The sequence below is a fragment of the Ptychodera flava genome, chromosome 22 (assembly GCF_041260155.1).
Source record: "Ptychodera flava strain L36383 chromosome 22, AS_Pfla_20210202, whole genome shotgun sequence".
Classification (NCBI taxonomy): Eukaryota; Metazoa; Hemichordata; class Enteropneusta; family Ptychoderidae; genus Ptychodera; species Ptychodera flava.
The window spans coordinates 22529410-22551224 of NC_091949.1; the positions used below are offsets into that span (position 1 = coordinate 22529410).

The following is a 21815-nucleotide window of genomic DNA, read 5'->3' on the forward strand; positions in this document are numbered from 1 at the left end:
TTTGACGCCCCCGTTGTGGCACCCCCACACTTGCATCCTGGTAACATGCTGCCCTCCCCTGAGATCACTCAAATCTGCGAATGCTCTCAGGGCAAAGGTGGTGACTACGCTGGGATGTGCCGTCACCCCTGGATTTCAGCCAAATCTTTGTCTCTGTGTCCTGTCTTTGCGTTGAGGATGCACTTTACACATGTACATGGACTGATGAGCTCAACTATGTGTATCTTTACCATGAATTGGGAAGTGGTTTAAGAAACTGTAGTGGCCATTAAAAATAAAATTTGTGAAAAAAAATATTGAAAAAAATCACTCTTCAACAATTGTCTAAAAACAACATAAATATCCTGAAAAATACATAGTTGTGACTCAACACAATATACTGACTGCAATCATTTTATTTGGAATTGTTGATGACACTTAGAAGACATCGTAATTACATCATATTAAATACTTGTTTCACTGACTGATGTCTCCTGGAACCCAAGAATGGAATATATTTCTAAACGGAGATATGACCTCATGACATTGATATGTCAATGTATACGAAAGCACATTGACCCTGTAAAATAATTACAGTGAGAAAGCAAAAATATTGAATTTCATTGGATAAAAAAATTCAATAATTAATGCAGTCTCAGATATTATTCGTTTTTTATCTAGACATTTGTCAACCAGAATATACAACTTGGTTATGAAAACATCTTCCCTTGTTTTATTTTTACTGAATGTTTCATCGGATAAAATATTTTTCACAACACTGAGAAGGAATCCCTGCCATCTATAATATACTGAGATATTATTACATTATCAAAACCTTATTACATACACTCCATTGTTGTATAGTACAGCTACAATATATGTAAACTTTGAAAAAATACATCGTTGTGAGTGAAATTTCACATAAAACAGACGTTTGATCATACTTGTCCCTGATTTTTGCCAAAAAAATTTTTGTTTTCATTTGTCTTAGTGAAGTAGCTTCATAAATAAACAAATGAACACGATGCATTTTGCACATATGTAATGTGATTATAGACAAATGAATTGCTGTAGAAACTATCATTAATACTGGACATATACAAAGGCTGTGTTGGCAAACTAGGCATTTTCACATCATGTTAGGAGTGGACCAATACACTGTTATTTACAAATACAACAAAAACAGAAAATACACCAAAACTAACAGCAAAGAGAGGTAAATATTTGTGACCGGTACGCTGAAATCTTGAAACATGTAACATACAGGGAAATGAATAACTCACAATGTTTGAAAACAATATCTGACAAATAAAAATGAAATGACTTCAACATTTGACTCGAGTCGTATGTAAATGGAATTATCATTGAACACAAATGTGCATAATAAATATGTTACTTCAGTAAATAAGTGTACAGAAGGTTAAAGTGTGCAACACATTACAACTAAACGGGGTTACAATACCTCTTAGGTCATTCAAAACAAGATAATTTTCAAAGTTAAAAGAATGCCACTCTTTTGAGTTGTTTATACTGTTATTGTCATCAGTCAAAATACCTGAATTCAGGTAAACCTTAGAGGTCAAATGTAAATCTGTAATGTCTATGACAGGCAAGATAGGCAAGTTTTTGTTACAAGGCCATGTTCGTTTTTTGTTCTCATTAAAACTTGACCTGAGCATGTTTTCCTGAATGCTTCTTGCAGGGCATCTTCCGAGGGCATTGCTCTTTGTAATGTCACCCTGTCATCTTTCAACTCTCAGTCATTTCAAGTTGTTTGTGATACACAATTTTTTAAAAATCTGGGTCTATGCTGCCGGAATAAAAAAGGACACTATGTGTTCTACAGACTTAGTATGCCCAAGACATCATGTGATGCTGGTACAAACAAACCCATGTGTCAACATGGGTGTATGGAAATACAAACATGTACGTTTGCGCTCATGAGTTTATTTGTACAGTAGTCCGTTTGAATTCGGTGTTTAACCTACATGTATATATATTAATGCCATTAAAACTGGTCATCACATTTTAAGTTAAACTAACATCACAGTTTTTGGGACGATAAAAAGATGATTGAGTAAAATGCAGAGTAAAATACTGAAGTACAAAATCATACTCAAGAAAAGCATAGAAAAAGGTGAGCACAAAAATATTCCACCTCACACTATCGTTTCAGGATGTCATAAATCTAATCTTTGAACCTGGAAAAACAAGAAGTGTTTTCATAACATGTGAGATTTGTTCATCATCAAGTCACAAGTGAAGTACAGAAACATCAAATATGATGTAAAGTTTTGTTGTTCATAATAGAAATTGTAGAATTGTCGAAAATATACTATTAGTGTTACCAGGTATTCAAAGCATATCAAATGCCAATCAAACATTCATACTGGTCAAGAAACTTGGTCTCAAATTGAGACTTTATAAAATTACACATACCAGTTATTCTTGTATATCACAAGAAGCATCTGCTCATGCCATTCATCTTGTTTTCAAATCCACAAGTAAGAACTGCTTCTTGTATATATTTTGTTCAATTGAAGATATTCAGCCTTTTAGTATGTTTGTTTACGGTAGTATGTGCCTCAAAAGTGAAAGACTTAAACTTTTCCTGAAAATTTCCTCAAGGAATATTTTAACCATTCTCTTTCAAAATCAAGAATAAAAATTGGGGGTTACTGTGCAAATTTTGGTACTAGAGAAACACATTACCCAAGATTTACTGGTATTTGCAATTCAAAATGGCCGCCATCCCTGTGTTAACTCTATGCAGAAAAATTAAAATTTTCTATTATAGAAAAACTAAGACAATAAAAAGTTTTCATACACCAAGAGCTTCAAAATGAACCCCCACAAGTGGGAGATCAGAAACGAATTGTAAAAGTTTGAGAGTCGCAATACCTGTCCCTGAGGTGCGTTCTACCTTAAAATGATGTACAATTCAGTTTTACTGTTGAAAACTAACCAGAGTCCAGTATTTAAGACTAAAATATTACTTCACCTGTTCCTTTGAATACTGAGAATCTTTCTTATACAGTCCTAACATACAGTACATCAGCACAAGAAGACTTCTATTATCATTTCATTCCTACATTAACATGACAGACTATAATAATCACATTAGATGTAAGCAAATATTACAAAAGCTCTGAAAAGTACCTATACAGACTTTCCAAGAAAAAGAGTCTGTAATAACATTTCACAACATTTATATGGACTTTTAAGTCCGAAATAAAGTTTATAATAATAATAATAATATTAGTCAATATATTGATACAAAATTTCGTTTTGACATGATTCACTCCTTAATCACTACAATTGACATAATTCCCGCATCACTACGATTTTTGCACTCTCTCCTGCTGACATCACTAGACAATTATCTCATATCCACAAATTTTCGTCACAGAAATCTTTTGTATAACTTTTACTGTTCACATATCACTGTGTAATGTGATCAAACACTAAATTGTCACTGGACGCTAGAGGCAACACGATGTGGTACAGGCACGTGAGCAATATCCATATCAGAATCCAGCAACATTGATTCTAGGAAACACATGAAATGAGAAAAAGTTTACACACTGCCACACGAGAAGCACAGAAATTTTTTTGATGGAATCCTACAGGATTCTCCTCTGGAAAATGAGCATTAACTTATGGCTGACAGTACGTCCGGTAAGCTGGACGCCATTGGTTTGTACAATACAGGACAATTCCCATCCTCTTCGTCCCATCTCAGTCACTGTGTCATTCCAGTTTCCTATCGCTGTAGCTCTGGAATTAGAAACCCAGCCAAGCTGAAACAGAACATTAGAATATATAGACAGACGTGAACAATTGAGAGAAATTAAATGTCAAATGACAAAGACAGTCTTCAAAATTTTTGTTGAAGTTCAGTACACGTATACCACAAATTAAACAATTATTGATAATCTATAGTAACGATGTGAATACATGCATTTATTCACTACTCTGTACATGTATGTCACACGTTTCTTGCGAAGTTTTATGCATGAATATAAAAGGAGTTAGGTAGCTCAGTTGTAATGGCACATTTACCGTTACAATGCGTGCAGCATCTCAACTTTATACAATGTATACCAAGAAATTACTAAATTCCAAGAATCATGCTTTTTGAGATTATTTTTAGAACAAAAATAATGAACAAGAAATTTTACAAGTGGGCAAATTCTGAGTTTGTTATACTAATAATCCATGGATGAACAAAATGTAACAGACAAGGAAAAGAAGAGTTATCGATTGTCAATATGGGTACAGTGTATTTATCCAAGCTGTGAAAAACAGTAATGTTGACAAGCCAGTTTGCTAGGGTGTAGCTGCAAACAATATCTTTAGACTTTGGTTTTTTTTGACAGACAGAAATCAAGCGAAAAAAAAAAAAATTGTTATCTGTCTATAAATATGAAATATTGAAACATTTTGGTTTGATCATAAGGTTGTGTGTACCACTGCAGTAAGTCTGCAAGGGACTGACATCACACTGTCCAATATATCTGAGGAAATCATTCATTACACATTTGGAGCAAAAACCTAACTAAAGGTCTGACTTTTTATTATAACCAAAGCATAGTACCACTATGAATATAACTGATACATTAATTTCAAATGTTTGGGCTAGTCATTAAAAAAAATTATGTAATGATTCGCATTAATATACAAAGTCATAGACATTCAATTGTACAAAATGTTCTGATTATGCATGCAGCAAGCGGATTTTATACCCATGTGTATGCATGATGGGGATTAAACAAATATGCAACAGACTATGACAAAAGGATCTGGTTACTGACCTGAACTTGATGCCAGTATTCAATGACAGCACCTTGATATTGTGGTCTTGGATCTTCTAGTCTCTGTACTTCCTTCTCAAAGAACCACACAGAGTTCTGTGTGATAGATCTTGAAAATGCACCTGGTAGAGATAATACATGAAGTAGGTCAATGACTGACTAATGGAACATACAACAGTCGACAGAGATCCAATCAGCAAATTATCACGCTACTTTGTCATAAGACTCTCAAACTTGTACATTATTTTTTTAGGCCTACCACTTGTTTGCGCTTACTTTAAAGCTTATGGAGTGACAAAGGTTTTCACCTGCTTTGTTTTGTTAAAATCAGGAATTTTATTTTCTTCCATTGAGAAAACATAGAGTTTGCGGCCATCTTGAATTTCAAATATCGGTAAATATTGGGAAACTTATTTGTCTCGCATCAAAAATTGCACGGTGACCCCCAAATTTTTTTCTTGATTTTGAAAGAGAATAATTTAAAGTATGCTTGATGAAAGTTTGAGCAAAAGCCGATTGTTTGTGTTAATGAAATGTTTGTTTCGCTTTGGATATTTGTAGAGAAGTTTGGATTAGTGTGTACGGTAACGTTTTGTTTGTGTGGGGAAAGCTTATGGCGAGACGCAGCCGGACCTATGTTGTTACAAAAGTTGATAGAGTCGCCCTTTGACGCTTGCGTTTCGAAACCCGAGTGTGGTTTCTCATCAGTCGCAGTGTAGATTCTTTCCTTAGTTTGTGTTTGTGAAAATTTATTTTAATGCATTTTAGTGGTCTTGCTTTCCGATTAGCGAGGCAAGTATATTAATTTTGGTCACGTTGTGAGTCCGTTTGGTGGTTCGGTTTGTTTGTTCTATATTTCTTTACTTCGGTAAATTTTGTTTTGACTGGTGTGTCTTATAGATTTTTGCAGAGGTTTGTGAATTTTTAGGCAATAAGTACCACTGCGGGGTACAGATTTTATGTTTATTGGATCAAGATACTTACAAGTATCCTGGTTGATGCGCTTGTTCTCTTACATTTGATTAATAGTTCGTTTACTTTGGTTACTGTTTGTTCTGGCTTGTTGTGTATAATACTGAGTGTTGCGTAATTGCCTTTCGCATTCGAGTACGTAATCGTTTGTGTTGACAATAACGAAAAACCGACCCTTGTCGAAGGGTTATTTTCCCGAAATTTGTCCATTGTTTGCAAGCTGGTTTATCGCGATTCTTTTGGCACGCGACATGTTTTGTTTCCTTGTTTGAAAGGGTATCTCTAGAAGTGCGAGTTTAGCAGCTTCAGATAGCTTTCAAGTTTTTGTTTTTTTGTTGTTCGTGGAGTCCAATTTGACTTTTCTTTGAATTGGTGTTGCGATTGTTTGTGTCTCACGATGTAGCGTAGTCACATTATACAACTTTATTTGTTGAAATCCTGAGGTGGTTTTATTCTGTTTGGTTTTGTTGGTGTCCGAATGAATTTTAAGGCTTTTGCCTAGTACTATTTTTCGGAGTTTCATAGTTTGAGCGATGATAGGTTGTTGTTGAATTTCATGTTGTTGTCGGCTTTTCTTTGGAAATAGCTGATTTATTTCCACGGCCATGTTTTCTGTTACGTTACGGTGATTGTTTATTTTGTATTTAATGTTGTGTTTCAGTTGTTTGTTATGTGTACGATTTTTGTTATTTCTTTTAAGTGTTTGTGTGTTCTATGTCATTTTATGGGGTTTTTTGGTAGTTCTCTTTTTGGAGTATTTGAAAAGGGCCGCTTGGTATGGGTTTTTGTTAGCGCTTGGCGCGTTTGTTTTGGCGATGAGCCTAGCTTTTTTATGCTTCTTTTCGCCGATTCGATGTGCTTGGTGAGTAGGTGTTTGCCACCTTCTTGTCACTGTGTGTGCGTACATGGACAGTCTGCATAGCCCTTGAATGTGGTCTCGATTTTGATCAAACTTACAATTTAGGAGTATATATCAAAACTGATAAATGATTTATGTGATTACTGTAGCTATAGATAGGCTACATTCAGGACGGGCAGCGATGGGTAGTAATTAGTAGGCAAAACAGGTGGTTTTCACCGTGGGCAGAACTCAGTGCAATGATACTGAACATTAATAGTAAGCCTGTCACCTTGAAGGTAATGCTGTAGGTGAAACAAGGACTTCAAACGCACGATGGTACAAACAACACCACAAGTGAAACGTACACATAGAAATACACGCGTTCCTACGTTGTGCCCACCCGGGCCACGCGATTAAAATATGACTGATACTGCTGGATAGTGTTAATTGGGTCGGTAAACAGTCAATTAATAGTTTAATTGACTACCTGGGTGATTGGCAGGTCGTGTCCAACGACGCATATGCAAAGCAGGCCAAAGACAAAAGCCCCCAAAGATATTGACAGCTGGCCAGGGGTCACCATGAATACGTTATGAAGCTTCACTACGCAGAAACTGCGTAGTCAAGCCCTTCTTAACCGGTCAAATCCTCTTGGCATTTTCCCTCATGTCACTCCCTTAAATTTACAATACACAACTGACATGATGTCTATCATTTGTGTTATTTTTCTTGCTTACAACTACAAAAACCTGCCAGTAAATTTTAGTGCAGTTGCTCTACAAATAGAGCTATTTTTCAAACAGTCATTGTCAATGACATAGTCCCCGCTGTTTTAATAAAATGGATGTCAAACAGCTATTTTGGATTGGATCACAAAACAAATAGACATGCATATGTGTGACATAAGGATTAATCCTTGTACCAAGTTTGAATAAAATCATTCCAAGCATCTCTTAAATATCTGCTTGAACGCATGGATGGACGCATGGACGGACAGGCGCACAGACATGATCAAACCTATAAGTCTGCCTGGACGGTGTCCTTGGGGACAAAATCCTGCCAATGTATGAGATTTGCTTACCAGATACGGACGTAGAATTGTCATAGAATACATCTACAAGCTTCCATCCTGCAGACAGGTAAGATTGAAGAGGCGCGCTCCAGTCAAAGTTGTTTTCAAAGCCAGAGGTCATGAATCCAGTTCTCACGGTAGACGTTATGGGAATATGCACAGCCTGATATGTATACCTTGGTGGGCTTGGGTTTGTCGGAAGTTGAAATAATAAGTCGATACCAACAACTGCGAAAAAATAAATGTAACTATTAATCCACTAAGAACTACATTGAACTATCATTAGGAAGAAAATGTATGCATATATTCTCCTCATTTTTGTCATAAATGAACAAGTCTCGATATCTATACCCACACGTTGCAAAATGATTATGCATAGCTTGGATTTAGTCACACACTGAATTATGAAGTGCATGTACATAGTATGAGACAAATTAGCAACAAAATTATGACAATTTGAATTTCACTTGGTACAAATGTAAGATATGGTACAAATTGTAAGTACAAAAGGAATAAACTCTTTATTGATGTGGGGAACTCTTTTTAGTCAACTGGGGGTTTATTTAAATATCTTAAAGTCTTCCCATACATCTAATCATTGTAATATTGGTACATAACATTTTTGGTGGGTCAAGAGAGAACTCTGTTGAGTTACTAGCTGAATTTACTACATGCCAGAATGGTACATGCTGAGGCTTCAATGACTGGGGCAAGTTAGCTGTAACAATCTTATAAATCACTTTGTTCTGAAAATGTGAAAAGTTTGAAACATTACAATTAGGTATCCAAACCATGAAATTTTGAACAGTTCATGACATATATGCACGGGTGATAGCGAGTGAACTGGTGGAAGTGAACTACAGTGAACAAGAGAAGAATGTCAACTAGAATATCAGAATCCAGGACAAAACCACTAATACTAACATTAGTTTACCAATAAGAACACTTCCCTGAGTTTGAGATATATAGCTAATTTGACAGATGGAAAAGTATTGGAAATCCTCTTGCAAGATGCAGGACTGAATTAGCTTGGTCCATGGATGGACCACAATGTACAACAACACAGCCATATGCAGCTGTGTATTACCAGCTACTCAAACCATGATCATACATGGATGTTCAGAGTAAGAGCCGAATGGTGGAAACAACAATACTGTTACGTCCTACGACTGATCAGTTGGACAATTCAGTCTTCACAGAGATTTAGACAAGATCAAAGTCAAACATCGCTTTAAGATAAATATAGTTTCTGTATAGATGCATACCTCCTGTTTGGCCACCGACATCCATACCGAGAGCTGCCAATCGCTGACCCCGCCTACCCATTGCATGGTAGGATGTAGATGTCTGCATGGATCCTTCCAAACAAATAAGTCTGCCACCCCTTGAACTGATGTCCGTGATCTGAAATACATTGTCATATAATTATGTTTTTGTAATTCCATTCCACATATCTTCCCGTAGCTCATTGCTCTAGGCCCACCACGATTACAAGTTGACATGTGTTATGCAGCAAACGCCCAGTGGCACTGTCAAATTTGTTAGTCCTGCATACATTCAATGTTTATCATAAGGTTCTAGGACAGTTAAGACCCACACAAATAGTCTCTGGACAATGAACCCCCCCCTAACATAAACATTCACTGGCCCATCAGACAAACTCTATGGTATGAGCTAAAGATTTTTGGAGCAGACCAAGCTGAGATCATTGGATTTTCACTTGATTACTGGTAGATATCAAGACCGTACCACCATGAAATAAATAGCAGGCGTCCCTTTTTCAGGTAGTATCTTGCCCCGCCCCGCCTCTTTTGTCCATACAGGTGATGAGAAAGTACACGATAAAGAGGCAGAATGTAGTTGTCAAAGAAGGAGAATTAACACATTACTGTATCCAATGTAAATGACACCCTGAATAATAATCCTATACGATGACTCGATTATGTCGCTTTGCAATAACGTACCTGTCCAATGAGATGAGACGTATCCGTGACAACATCTCTGCTAACTGAGAACATCATTTGAATTCCGGTCTGAAGGAACTGGGGTGTTATAGCACTCTTTATGACATATAACTGCCATTCATTGGGTTGCCTGGATAGAAATAACCATATATTGGAATTTGGATTATACTATTTATAGCACATCACATATATTATATGGGTGTGTTGTGATTGGCTGACAACTAGTCACATAGCATGGCAGAAAAAGGAATACATCATAGTCAAGTTTCATTCCTGTAATGACATGATATTGCCAGCGGTTGTTGTCTCTGAACTTAAAACGCATCTTTTCCAGGCATACAGATTAGACATGTAGGCTATTGATGAATGTGTGTGTATATACGTACCGGTATGGGGTATGTATGAGCAATATTGAAACAACTCTACTACCGCAATAATATTGCCAAAGGACCTCTGTACTCACTTTATCTGGTATTATATGCCATGTACATCTGTATCATATTGTCATACACTAGAAAGGCAGGCATACAACCCCAAGACATATACGCAACAACTCCAGCTGAATTACATGATACATGTATTTTAGTGCACTTGGACAGCAAGTACACAAGGCTAACTACAAACCACGCCTTCTTTGTTTTTACAAATTATTTGATCCGTAATTTCAAGCTGTGTCAATGATTTACAGCAGCCGCTCTCTACATGTGACATTCCTACATGTGTACATCCTATACTGTTACTATATATACTGAATATTGGGTATGCAGAAGTTCGGACACTGATTTTTGTTTCATGTAATAAAACTAATATGAAAGCAAGATCACAATTTGCTACCTGCCCTTGGGCTGGTTCATATGGCGCCAATTAATACCCTTGCCATTGGCTTAGGCATAACTGATTTTACTGTCATGAGCACCATCTCATGGGCAGGTTACAAATCATGATCTCATGCCCTTGCTGTCATGTGTTGTTTTACTTAACTAAACATTGGTACATTATAACCATTGCCACATTAGTTCCCTTTAAGGTAGAAAAGGCTTATCAACATAGTACATGTACATACATGTATGGCTGTTTGATGATCCATTAGAATGCATAATGGCATAGATGTAAACAACTGATTCGATAGGAACTACACAGTGTTTCAAAAAAGTACACAAGTGATCAGATTTCTGTTAATGATTAAAGGTTGGATCATCTACAGTTTAATGAGCAATACTTTGTCACAATCACACCAAAATGATATTTTCCTCTGCAATCCCTGAAATTGACACTATGTTAAGACGCAATGCCTGTTTATGGCACAGGTATCTACAGAAGAGACAGAATGTAGGAGAGGTTTTTGAAGTACTATTTTGGTGAAATCATCAGCTCTTCTTGAAAAAGGTCAATTTAATCTCTAGACTATGCTACTCCATTGTAATGTTATACCTAACTCTTTGAAGTCTTAGCAAATGATAATAGATTGAGTATTGTCACAATTACTTACTCATATTGATTTTTTGCAAATATTCCCTGAAAGTCATATGTCATGCTCATGGAAAATGCTCCATGCCGATCGTAAGTCCCTGGAATCATATTAAACTGTAGCAGGTGATAGCCGTTGGCATATTGCTGAGCTAACAGTGGATAATATGCATCGATATCGGTGGTTGTGTTCATACCATAACCAATTAAACCTCCTGTAAAATAAATCATTCGTACACAATATCAGTGTTAAACAGTTGAAGCGAAACCAAAAATATGAGACATTTGACGATCACGCACACAGTAGTTTGTGTTGAACTGTTGGCAATACAAGAAATAGACACACTGTCTAAACTCAGGAGTTGTACCATCAAGTGTAATTATTGTTTGATTGGTGGAAAATAACATCTGACAAAGTCAATAACAATAGCACTCTGATGTAAGATTTGTGAATCTGTATGGTAAAGACTTTCTCTTCAGACAATGCTTTTGAGTTAAAAATTTCGTAAGTACTTTGAAAAGTCAATTTAAGCATAGTTTTTATCATCTTGAAAGATGTTGAGACACACAGACGCTCACTGTCACTTACTTCAGTCCCTCTTTGAGAAAGATGCCAATAATGAGTGACATTATTTTCAGCATGCAATTCAAGTCTGCATCTTTATTCAGCTAAGTCTTGATCGGTACAATTTTCCTGTCATAGATATGCAAGCTTCTAAAACTGACACGCACTTAATGAACATCAAACTTTGGAGTGCAGTATTACTGGTGTTATAACTTTAAACTTGTTGTAAAGCTGTACTATGCATCAACATTATCCAAATTCGTGGTCAATTTCAAGGAGTGTTTCATTTGTTATCTTGCTATTAATTGCCCCTTAAGGTAGTATACGCCTCGAAAGTGAAAGTCTTAAAGTTTTGCTCAAGCTTTCCTTAAGGAATCTTTCAACCATTCGCTTTCAAAATCAAGAATAAAAATAGGGGGTCACTGTTACAAACTTTGGTACTAGAGAAACAAATAACCCAAGATTTACCGATGTTTAAAATTCAAAATGGCCTCTATCCCTGTGTTAACTCTTGGGAGAAAAATAAGATTTCAAATTTTGAAAAACTAAGCCAATGATAAGTTTTCTTACACCAAGAGCTTTAAGATGATCCCCCCACAAGTGGTATATCAGAAAAGAATTGTACAGGTTTGAGAGTCTGAATATCTGTCCCCGAGGCGCATTCTACCTTAATATCTTTGTGTACTTACTGTATTTTGCTGTCATTGTGACAGGCACATTAACGAACAGATATTCAACTGGTGGTCCATTGTATGGCGTAGCATCTTGTGGCAAAAAAGCCAAGGGATCTGGAGCCTCATATGCAGTTGAACTTGATGTACAGCCCATATTGTCTGCAGTAATGTCTTCAGGACAAACAGTCTCTGTTGACCACTTAAAACACGGAAATACTGGAATGCATGAAAAAGTATAGTTTATGAGTTGGGATCAACCAGGATAGTGACAGATCTTGTGAAATGGTAAATTGTAGATTATTTATGTCCGCTGTTGGGAAGTAACAAAGCTACAAAATATAGTATAGGGTTGGCCTGAGAACACTGAGTCTTGTTCTTATTCATTGAATTATTGAATTGTATATTCTGATGACATACTTCAAAGATTTTACATTTATGGCAGAACCACAGTTTTGGTAAAACTAACAGTATGCTGAATTTTAATCACCATAATAGCAATGATCGCAAATGACAATTTTTCTTTCATTAATATGCAAATATAAATATTTGTCCACATTTTCCGCTTAGATGACGAAAGTAAAACCTGCTAGTGTTACAAAGGATAAAAAAATCACACTAATTTATGGCTCAGACGACAGGGGGTAACAACAGCCACGTCAACAAAGCTGGTCTGAATTTCACGGAGTTGCGTCTGATGCTGTGCATGTGCAGCTATATTTAGTAACAAACCTGGAATTATGATCTGCTCTATTGATACTCAGCTGTTTAGACATCAAATTAATGAGCACTAAATTTGCTTGAAACTTTGTTTTCAGGCAAATTATGACAAACAACTTACTGCTTTGTACATTCCTAATTACAATTCATCCACACAGTCAAATCAGATTTGATGTACATGACTGTAAACTTCTTGCTGTATACAACCACTCCTTCATGTGGCTGGTAAATTGTTGGACCCCCCTCCCCAGAGCAATTATATATGGGGTTCACATCTAGGCCCAGGGCCGGCCAGAACTAATCCGGCAGAATGTGAGAAGATAAGCTAATCTTTTGTCCGCGTTCACATTACGTTCAACGCTGTCCTAGCCTAGATCATTTGGTAGCGTCTAGCCACAGGGGCTCATAAGTGGCTATTTAAGTCAATATTACAGCGTTTTTCTTTCTTTTTCAATGTTACAAATAAACTAGCTGAGCCTGAAGAGCACAACACTTGTGTAGCTGTCTTTTGTGTAGCTTGTATTGGCATGTATAGTGCGCCCTCAATAGGGAGTGTGATCATATGTAAATGCGACCTTTAGTTCCGTGACCTCTAGCCATTCCTACTTCCTGTCCTCGCCATGCTTACTGTACTAAATTAGTACAGTAAACACAGCGACGTCAGTAAACACAGCGACGTCTGTACGCATGGCCGGCCATATGGAGAGGGAAGGCTAGCATGGCCAGAGGTCACGGAACTAAAGGTCGCATTTACATATGATCATATTCTCCGTTGAGGGCGCACTATACATGCCAATACAAGCTACACAAAAGACAGCTACACAAGTGTTGTGCTCTTCAGCTAGTTTATTTGTAACATTGAAAAAGAAAGAAAAACGCTGTAATATTGACTTAAATAGCCACTTATGAGGCCCTGTGGTCTAGCCGACCTTTGACCTTATACAGGTCACAATGGCTGTCTTCGACAACAGGACCATGTTCGTCCTGTTCTGGTTGTTTTTACGATTTTTGCGATTGAGACAGGACAATTTGACCCATCGATCGCTTTTAAACGAGGTATCTGGTATACAAGAGTTAACTGGTGAACCTCGAAGGCGAAATCGACGGAGTGGTCGTCAGCAGCGTGAGGAAATTTGGCGGTCAAGAAGGCGCTTTGTGTTTCTGACAGATTTTTCACCATATCTTCGTTCCAAATGCCTAAAAGACACTTGATTTCTTCCGTAGCCCAGTTGACTCCTCGACTCGCCATGTCTAAAATGATACTGAATCGTCGAATAGGTCAAAGACTACACTGCATGTCAACTACAGAGGGCGTCAACTGGGACCTGAGTCGGACAAAACGCGTTCACATACGCTGTTTACTGCTCGGCCAGAGACCTGGGTCGGCCACAAACCACCCCTCTCGACTAGGACAGAAATTGTTCGGACAGTGGCCGGCCAGAACCGTTCACACCTGTTTTTTTGGCCGGCCACGAACCTGGCTAGGACAAGGGCCTAGTCTTTTTTGGCTAATGTGAACGGCCCTATAGAGTGGTGACCACCACTCTTTAAATTTAGGTAAACAATAGAAATCATTACAATAACGATTAAATTTATTGTTATCCAAATTAGATGCTACTCCACCAGAAAATCCTGGGGAGAACAATTGAACACTGTTGTCCTCATCAGTTTAAATACAATTTAATTTTTTGTTTAAATACAAAGAAACTTTGTAGGATGTGCACAAGCCTGCGATTCTGACTGTCATCAATATAATTGCAGATAAATTTAACTGCTTCATTAGCATGGTTTGGTTTGAAAGCCTTGTTATCAATCATGAGTGTATATACATACCTGTGTACAGAGAATGAATTTGGATGAAAACAGGTCAACCTACCTGTAGTCCTTGTTACAAATCTGTGTGACCTGATCTCTTCTATTGAAGACTCAGGGACATTAAGCACCCATACAATAAACTGAAATATAACAATTTGGGAATTCATGAAATTGATAATAATTAAATGTATGGACACTAATTTTAGATGAATGTGTGCATCTTAAAGACCAACATTTTGTTAAAATAGGCATGATTCAGTTTTTGGGTAAAAATGGATTTGCTTGCATCGTGCAGGTCTTTTCCAAGTGATTGTATTTTTTACATCACCAGTAAACGTTTATACGACATCCCATTATTCTATGCACCATCTTACAACGTCTCGGCGGACACCCATGGTGACCTTGAGGTTGACCTTTTTCCGTGTAAGTGGCTAAAATGTTTGCTGCATGCGTAGCTGCAGTACAGTAGCTCGAGGTTTTGCCTGGGTATTTGGGTCTGGTTTTGCCGTCCGACCCAAATACCCAGGCAAAACCTCGAGCTACTGTACTGCAGCTACTGCATGCGGTGAAAGGATGTCGTTTTCTACTCCATCGCGGAAACCAAATTCCGAGTGTATCACTGTCAGTCAGTCAAGGACTTAGCTACGGTACTGTACTTCAAGATTCTGCTTTTCATGTGAGTCGGGCGGCAAAACCAGATTTTGCTGCAGATTTTGCTGTCTGACCCCGATACCGAGGCAGAACCTTTCGCTACAGCACTGCAGCTATTTATCATCAAGGATTTGGCTTTGAAGACTGTCAGAGTGTCAGACTAGGGCTGCACTCCCGCGAGCTACGTAGAGTTATTGAATACTGTAGGTGGACTTGATTGGGACGACCGGTGTAGACCGGTGCACCCAGGCCAAGTAAGTTCGTACTTGATTGGGTCGGGGATTCTGCGCGCGCATCTATTCGGGGATCCCCGAATAGCCCGATCGATTTTGGTCGGGGCAGACGACGAATACAATATGGCGGCCACTTGATTGGAGAATCCACCGGACGACCCCGACCACGTGACGGCAAGAACCGGTCATACTCCGGTCACATGAACCGGGGCGTCCCAATCAAGTCCACCCAGTGTAAGTGTACATGAACATGGATTAATTCATATTGACGTATACGTCAGATAAATTCGGCGTTGGTGTACTCACATATACATATTACATATATCACACGACGGGCGAGTTGGTGCTTCGTCACAGGGTCTGTTGTTTTGTCCCACAAGTGCAAGGACGCATTGACCTTACATTGACCCCTGGTGCCCCCGGTCCCCTAATCCGTTTCTACCGCTGGCTGCGCTGCTCACGCTATTTTCGTGAGCAGCGCAGCCAGCGGTAGAAATGGGTACGGAGATCAACTAGTGACCCCTTGCGTACAGTCACTGCGCAGTTTTCCCTTTGTAGGCTTCACTGTACTCAGCTCCGCAAGGAACCTAGTAATATTAATTACATTTATTTTAAATTACTTTACACTGAGTTAAAAATCGCCCATACAAATAAAAAAACAAATGAAGACAGCCATTATAAACAAGAGTACACAAACAAATCAGAAACAAAACCAAAGTGATTTCACAAAATCTATCACCTCTCCATTTTTCATGCAAACCACACGGATTGTTTATTTGTTTGTTTATTTGTCAAGTATGATTGTTTCCTTATACAATAAAAACAATAACGAGCTGTATTTTTGTTCATATTTGTCAATAAAAGAACGGTGTTTGTTTCTTTATTTGTTGTTTGTTTACAAGTATACTAAAAGAAGGGATACTTTAAAAAGTTGGTAATACTAACCAATTAAAAAAACAAGGAATGCCCCTCCTTTGCCACGAGGAGTAAGCATTCATGTGTGTCAACAACTCTCGAATGCTCACCCTTTCAAATAAAAAGGGCGAGTATATACAGACAGCATTATTTATCTTTAGAGAGTTTTACTTCATATGCAAATTGTTTTTGTAAGGTAACATTTATTGGCTATCCTGGTAAACAAACAAACAAACAAAAAAACAAACAAACAAACAAACAAACACAAACAAATGCATAATAAATGCATAAATGCATAAATAAATAAATAAATAAATAAATAGATAAATAAATAAATAAATCAACAAACAAGCACCGTTCTTGAACAAATTAAATACTCAAACTCACTCATATCTTTATTATGTTTTTCCCGTAACCGAGATATATCCCGCAGCATATCATGTACGTTCTTTACTATATGCTATGGACACTTCTTTCATTGTAGATTGCCATGTAATTTTTTCTTCAGTCAAATCCACTTCTATCCTCGCATCACTCACTACATTTTCAAAGTCTGCTATACAAGGTATGTCATATTCAAAGTCTTCTACACAAGCTATGTATTTTCGAAGGTTTGAAAAACATTCATCATACTGCGCATCTTGCAATTCAATACCGAGATCTGAACATTTCATCACTCTCTGCAGATGTGCCTAAAGAAGCTTTGCCTATAGAGTGAAACGTCGTACACAAGAAATACATCTAAGTCTACAAGAATTAACCAGAGTGTCAGCCTGCTACTTTTCAACGTTTTTTTTCAGTTACTAATTAATCCGTTGCACAATCCACTGGGGATTTCCTGACCTGCAATACCGTTATATCATACATACATACATACATACATACATACATACACACACACAACACACACACACACACACACACACACACACACACACATATATATATATATATATATATATTATATATATATATATATATATATATATATATTATATATTAATTATATGTATATCCAAAAGACTTGACTGTGATTATCACGCAAAACAGGATAAATGAGCAAAGCATTGAACGAAAACAACTCGTTACGTACCACGCACAGCCTGGTAATTCTAAGGTTGTAAACTATCCCAGGCTATAAAGACTGCCTGCAACCAGGCAATCACGTTGTCCGGGCTGACACTTTCGACGTATTGGTCTAAATCACCTTGACTTGCTTTAACTTGATTCATTATAAATATTATATACTGGATATAGATAAGTAAAGTGAATACTAGAGGTCCCTCTTTGTAGCAGAATCTTACACCCGTCTTTCTCATTCAAAAAGGTGATAACGTCTAAACGAAGGGACGGGATGATTATAGTCATCACTGTTCTTTGTACCATTACCAGACAAATGCGCCTCTGGGACAGATTTTCAGAGTCTCAAACTTCTACAGTTATTTAAGCAATAATGCACCCCTCCCGGCTCATAATGGACTCAAGCAAACTTTGCACGACATAATGTACATTATGGAGTGCAAAGTTTGCTTGAGTCCATTATGGGCCGGGAGGGGGTGCATTATTGCTATTATTTTATAGTTTTGGCAATACCAGTGAATTTGTAGTTGTAGAAAACGAATAAAAAAGGAAATTATAACTGAGTTTGAAGCCAGTGAGCGTCGTCCAGCATGATCGGCCCTGGACTCTGTACACATTACATGCACTCCACCACTGCACAGTGCACTGCACTGAACACGCACGTTCAGCACAAAAAAATGACCAGCACTTTCACGGTTCATTTTGAATGAAAAACGATGTATTTTCGAAGGAAATGAAAAGTAACTGCATCCCTACCGTCTATATCAAACTTGAAACATCACCTTTAAATATCATGCCATTCAAAAAATCGACACGGTGAAATGCCAGAGATGAAGAAAACGGAATGTTCATGCATCGACATCAGCATGATCAGCGAGCTGCATGCCATGGTATCAGCTGATCAATACGATCATTATTATGGCGCTAGTAGTACAGCATTCATTGCAAACGACATCAACAGAGTTCAACACTGTTATTCAAATGTTCATATTTCAATAATAATTGTGTCTATAAATTTAATTTTCGATGGCTCCTTGAGAAGAGCTATTTTATTTCGGCGAACGACAGAACTTGACGTAAACGGGTGCTTGACGGATGCGCTATTTTGCGGGTTGCGGGCTGCGGGTTGCGGGCATAAAAAAATGCGTGATTTTCGGTATCATTTTCGCTAGTAGTTAGAATGAATGCTAAAAGAGTATCTAGATGTATTTGTTTATGGAATAAAAGCCGTGAACTTCTTGAACTTCTTGACTGGACATCTCTCAGATGTCCAGTCCTCCATCCACGATAACAGCAAACGCTTCTGGGGTTATGTGAAATCAAAACGTAAATTAACTCTGAATTCTTTGAACTTTGAATTTAACGGTAAGCATTCTAACTCCAGTTCCGAGGCTGCTCAAATGTTTGCAGATTTTTTTGCCTCTGTGTTCACTGAAAACAATGATCCTAATCTGCCCGAGCTTAATTATCCATGTTTTGGACAATTATCACATGTTAATATATGTCCGGACAGTATTAAGAAAGTCATCGCTTCTCTAGACTTGAACAAAGCGAGTGGCCCGGACGGTATCTCCGCCTGCATCATTAAACACTGTACCGATGTTCTTGTTGTTCCCCTCCAAATTTTATTCCAAAAATCCATTTGTCTTGGTCAGTTTCCTTCTCAGTTTAAACAGGCCCATGTTGTCCCCGGTGTTTAAATCTGGTGGTCAATCAGCAGTTGAAAATTACCGCCCAATCTCCTTGTTGCCTCTTTTTGCTAAGATCTTCGAGGCAGTTATTGTTCCTCATATCTATCAACATATTAAACCAAATATTTCCATCGACCAGCACGGATTTGTCAAAAACAGATCCACTACAACTAACTTAGTGGATTATACAGATTTCATCTCTGTTTCACTGAACAATAAACAACAGGTAGATTCAATTTACACGGACTTCAGCAAGGCTTTTGACAGTGTCTGTCACACACTTCTCCTGTACAAAGCCGCCAAATTCGGTATATGTGGTAATCTGCACAGTTGGCTGGATTCTTATCTTCATCTTAGACGACAGAGGGTAGTGTTTGGTAGTTGCTCGTCAAAATGGTACATTGCTTCGTCAGGTGTGCCCCAGGGTTCACTCTTGGGGCCACTACTTTTTGTTAAGTTTATTAACGATATTTCACTGTTAGATATTTCTGCAAAGCTCAGCTTGTATGCCGACGATGCCAAGATCTATAGCACCATCACATCCCTCGCTGACTGTGTCATGTTACAGCAAGATCTTGACAAATTTGCACAATGGTGTAACAACTGGAAACTGTCACCTAATATCAGTAAATGTAAATTTATCAGTTTTACACTTAAGAAAGAATCATTTCCTCTCTTGATTACTCCATCAATGGTACCCCTCTTCAACGGGTCTCTGCTGTCAAGGATTTGGGCATTTACTTTACTTCCAACCTTAATTATTCTTTTCACATCAATAACATTGTTTCTAGAGCCTTCAAATCTCTTATTAAGCGTCTCTGCCAGCCATTCAATGACATTCAGCAATTATTTCTCTTTATTTTGTTTATGTAAGATCTATTCTAGAGTATGGCTCTGTTGTGTGGTCACCCCACCAGCAGGGCCGGTCAGGAAAAATCGAGAGAGTACAAATTAAATTTGTGAAATACATTTGTCGCAAACTCAATGTTCACTGCAGTAAATCCTGCTACCCATTTTATTGCAGAATTCTGAACATTCCTAAGTTACACAATAGAAGACTAACCCTTGACATGTGCTTTTTGTACAAAATAATTCATTCACATTATGATGCTCCAGATATTGTAAATCAAATCTGCTTTTATCCCCCCAGTAGAAATTTACGCAGGAAACCCCTTTTTAAACCAGACTTGTGTTCTGTTAATTGCAGAAAATTCTCGACAGTGCCCAGATGCATGTCTGTTTTTAATGATATCTCTTTTAAATGTAATATAGATATTTTTTCTACGCTGTGTAGTTTTAAAACTATTTTATCCAGTCATTTTAACAGTTCTCCTTTTTGATACGTGTATGTTTTTTTTCAATTTAATGTATCGTGCTACTTTTATGGTTGTCTTGTTTATTTGTCTTGTGTTTGTGTGACTTTTTTGTTTCGCAGATCTGTTAGTGGGTTTGCCCGTTGATCTGTGTATCAAATAAAAATAAAAAATAAAAAAAAATAAAAAAAAATAAAAATAAAAATAATGCCGTTATTTCATCTTACATCTGGTAAAGCGCCACCAACGTCAGAATAGTCCATTTCCCATCCAACATTAGCCGTTGCACAGCGCACTGCAGATCGAAGCTTTCGAAATGATATGACTGAACACGGATGAGTTATAATATGAACACAAGACAGATTTCACAACAACTCGCTATATTAACTTTTTATGTTATGATTAGGATGGATAGTTTAAAAGTAAGTTTCGGATCGTTGACAGCACAGATGAACTGGGCGATGAACTTCAGTTCGTTGAAACTCGACACGCCTTGTTACTTTTTCATAGAATGCCATGCCCTTCTCACACTTCAGATTAGTTCAACCGCCGATAAAAGCACAATTTTCAGAATCGTTTTCAATGCCGTTTAAAATTATTTTATTGTGGTGAACACGATAATAGTCCTAGGAAACTTTTCATAGTCACGCTGGATCAAATGCATATGGAGCGACTATCATGCTGCAGGTGCAAGTCATAGAATATGTTCATGATATTAGGAGATACACAATTATTGAGAGCTGCAGAACACAAACTCATCCAAAAATATTCCTATTAGATCGATTCTTGAAAATAAGTCAACGCACCGACGTGTTTTTCCCGCTGAAATTCTCGCGTAAAATGTTAGCGGAATGTCGTTCTCTGTGGTCGTGACCTCGGTTGAACCGAAACGGCAAAGTAAGCTAAGTCCATTGTCGTACGTCTTTTTCTTTTTAAAGATTTCATGAAAAATACACGGCATTTAAATACACAACACTTCCACGCTTTTGTAAGTCAAATCTTTCCTTACACATTGCGTTTAAGTAGGCATTGTTTAATTTTCTGTATGTGTT

At 37.6% G+C, this 21815-nt stretch overlaps 1 protein-coding gene across 3 annotated transcripts; it reads right to left on the reverse strand.

Annotated features, from left to right (window-relative positions):
* Window positions 1–689: 689 nt before the first annotated feature.
* LOC139122974 (uncharacterized) lies at window positions 690–16211 on the reverse strand. 3 transcript variants are annotated; one of them, XM_070688899.1, is made up of 9 exons: window positions 16071–16211; window positions 14942–15020; window positions 12364–12564; window positions 11132–11324; window positions 9643–9772; window positions 8944–9082; window positions 7688–7906; window positions 4794–4915; window positions 690–3779 (listed from the first exon to the last, which is right to left on the reverse strand). In XM_070688899.1, exons 3-9 carry the CDS (start codon window positions 12500–12502, stop codon window positions 3603–3605), a joined length of 1119 nt encoding a protein of 372 aa, XP_070545000.1. In that variant the 5' UTR covers window positions 12503–12564; window positions 14942–15020; window positions 16071–16211; the 3' UTR covers window positions 690–3602. The 3 variants fall into 3 exon arrangements, with proteins under 3 accessions (XP_070545000.1, XP_070545002.1, XP_070545001.1); XM_070688901.1 differs by having other exon boundaries at window positions 14899–15020; XM_070688900.1 differs by lacking the exon at window positions 16071–16211 and adding an exon at window positions 15537–16008.
* Between the last annotated feature and the right edge of the window lie 5604 nt (window positions 16212–21815).

What these genes read in the sequence shown, in the direction of transcription:
- LOC139122974 (XM_070688899.1), bottom strand. Translation starts at nt 12,502, where the DNA reads ATGGGCTGTACATCAAGTTCAACTGCATATGAGGCTCCAGATCCCTTG. An exon ending in TTTGCAAAAAATCAATATGA is followed by an intron (nt 9,773 to 11,131) that starts GTAAGTAATTGT and finishes ATTTCTATCCAG; the next exon opens with GCAACCCAATGAATGGCAGT. An exon ending in CGTCTCATCTCATTGGACAG is followed by an intron (nt 9,083 to 9,642) that starts GTACGTTATTGC and finishes AATGTATTTCAG; the next exon opens with ATCACGGACATCAGTTCAAG.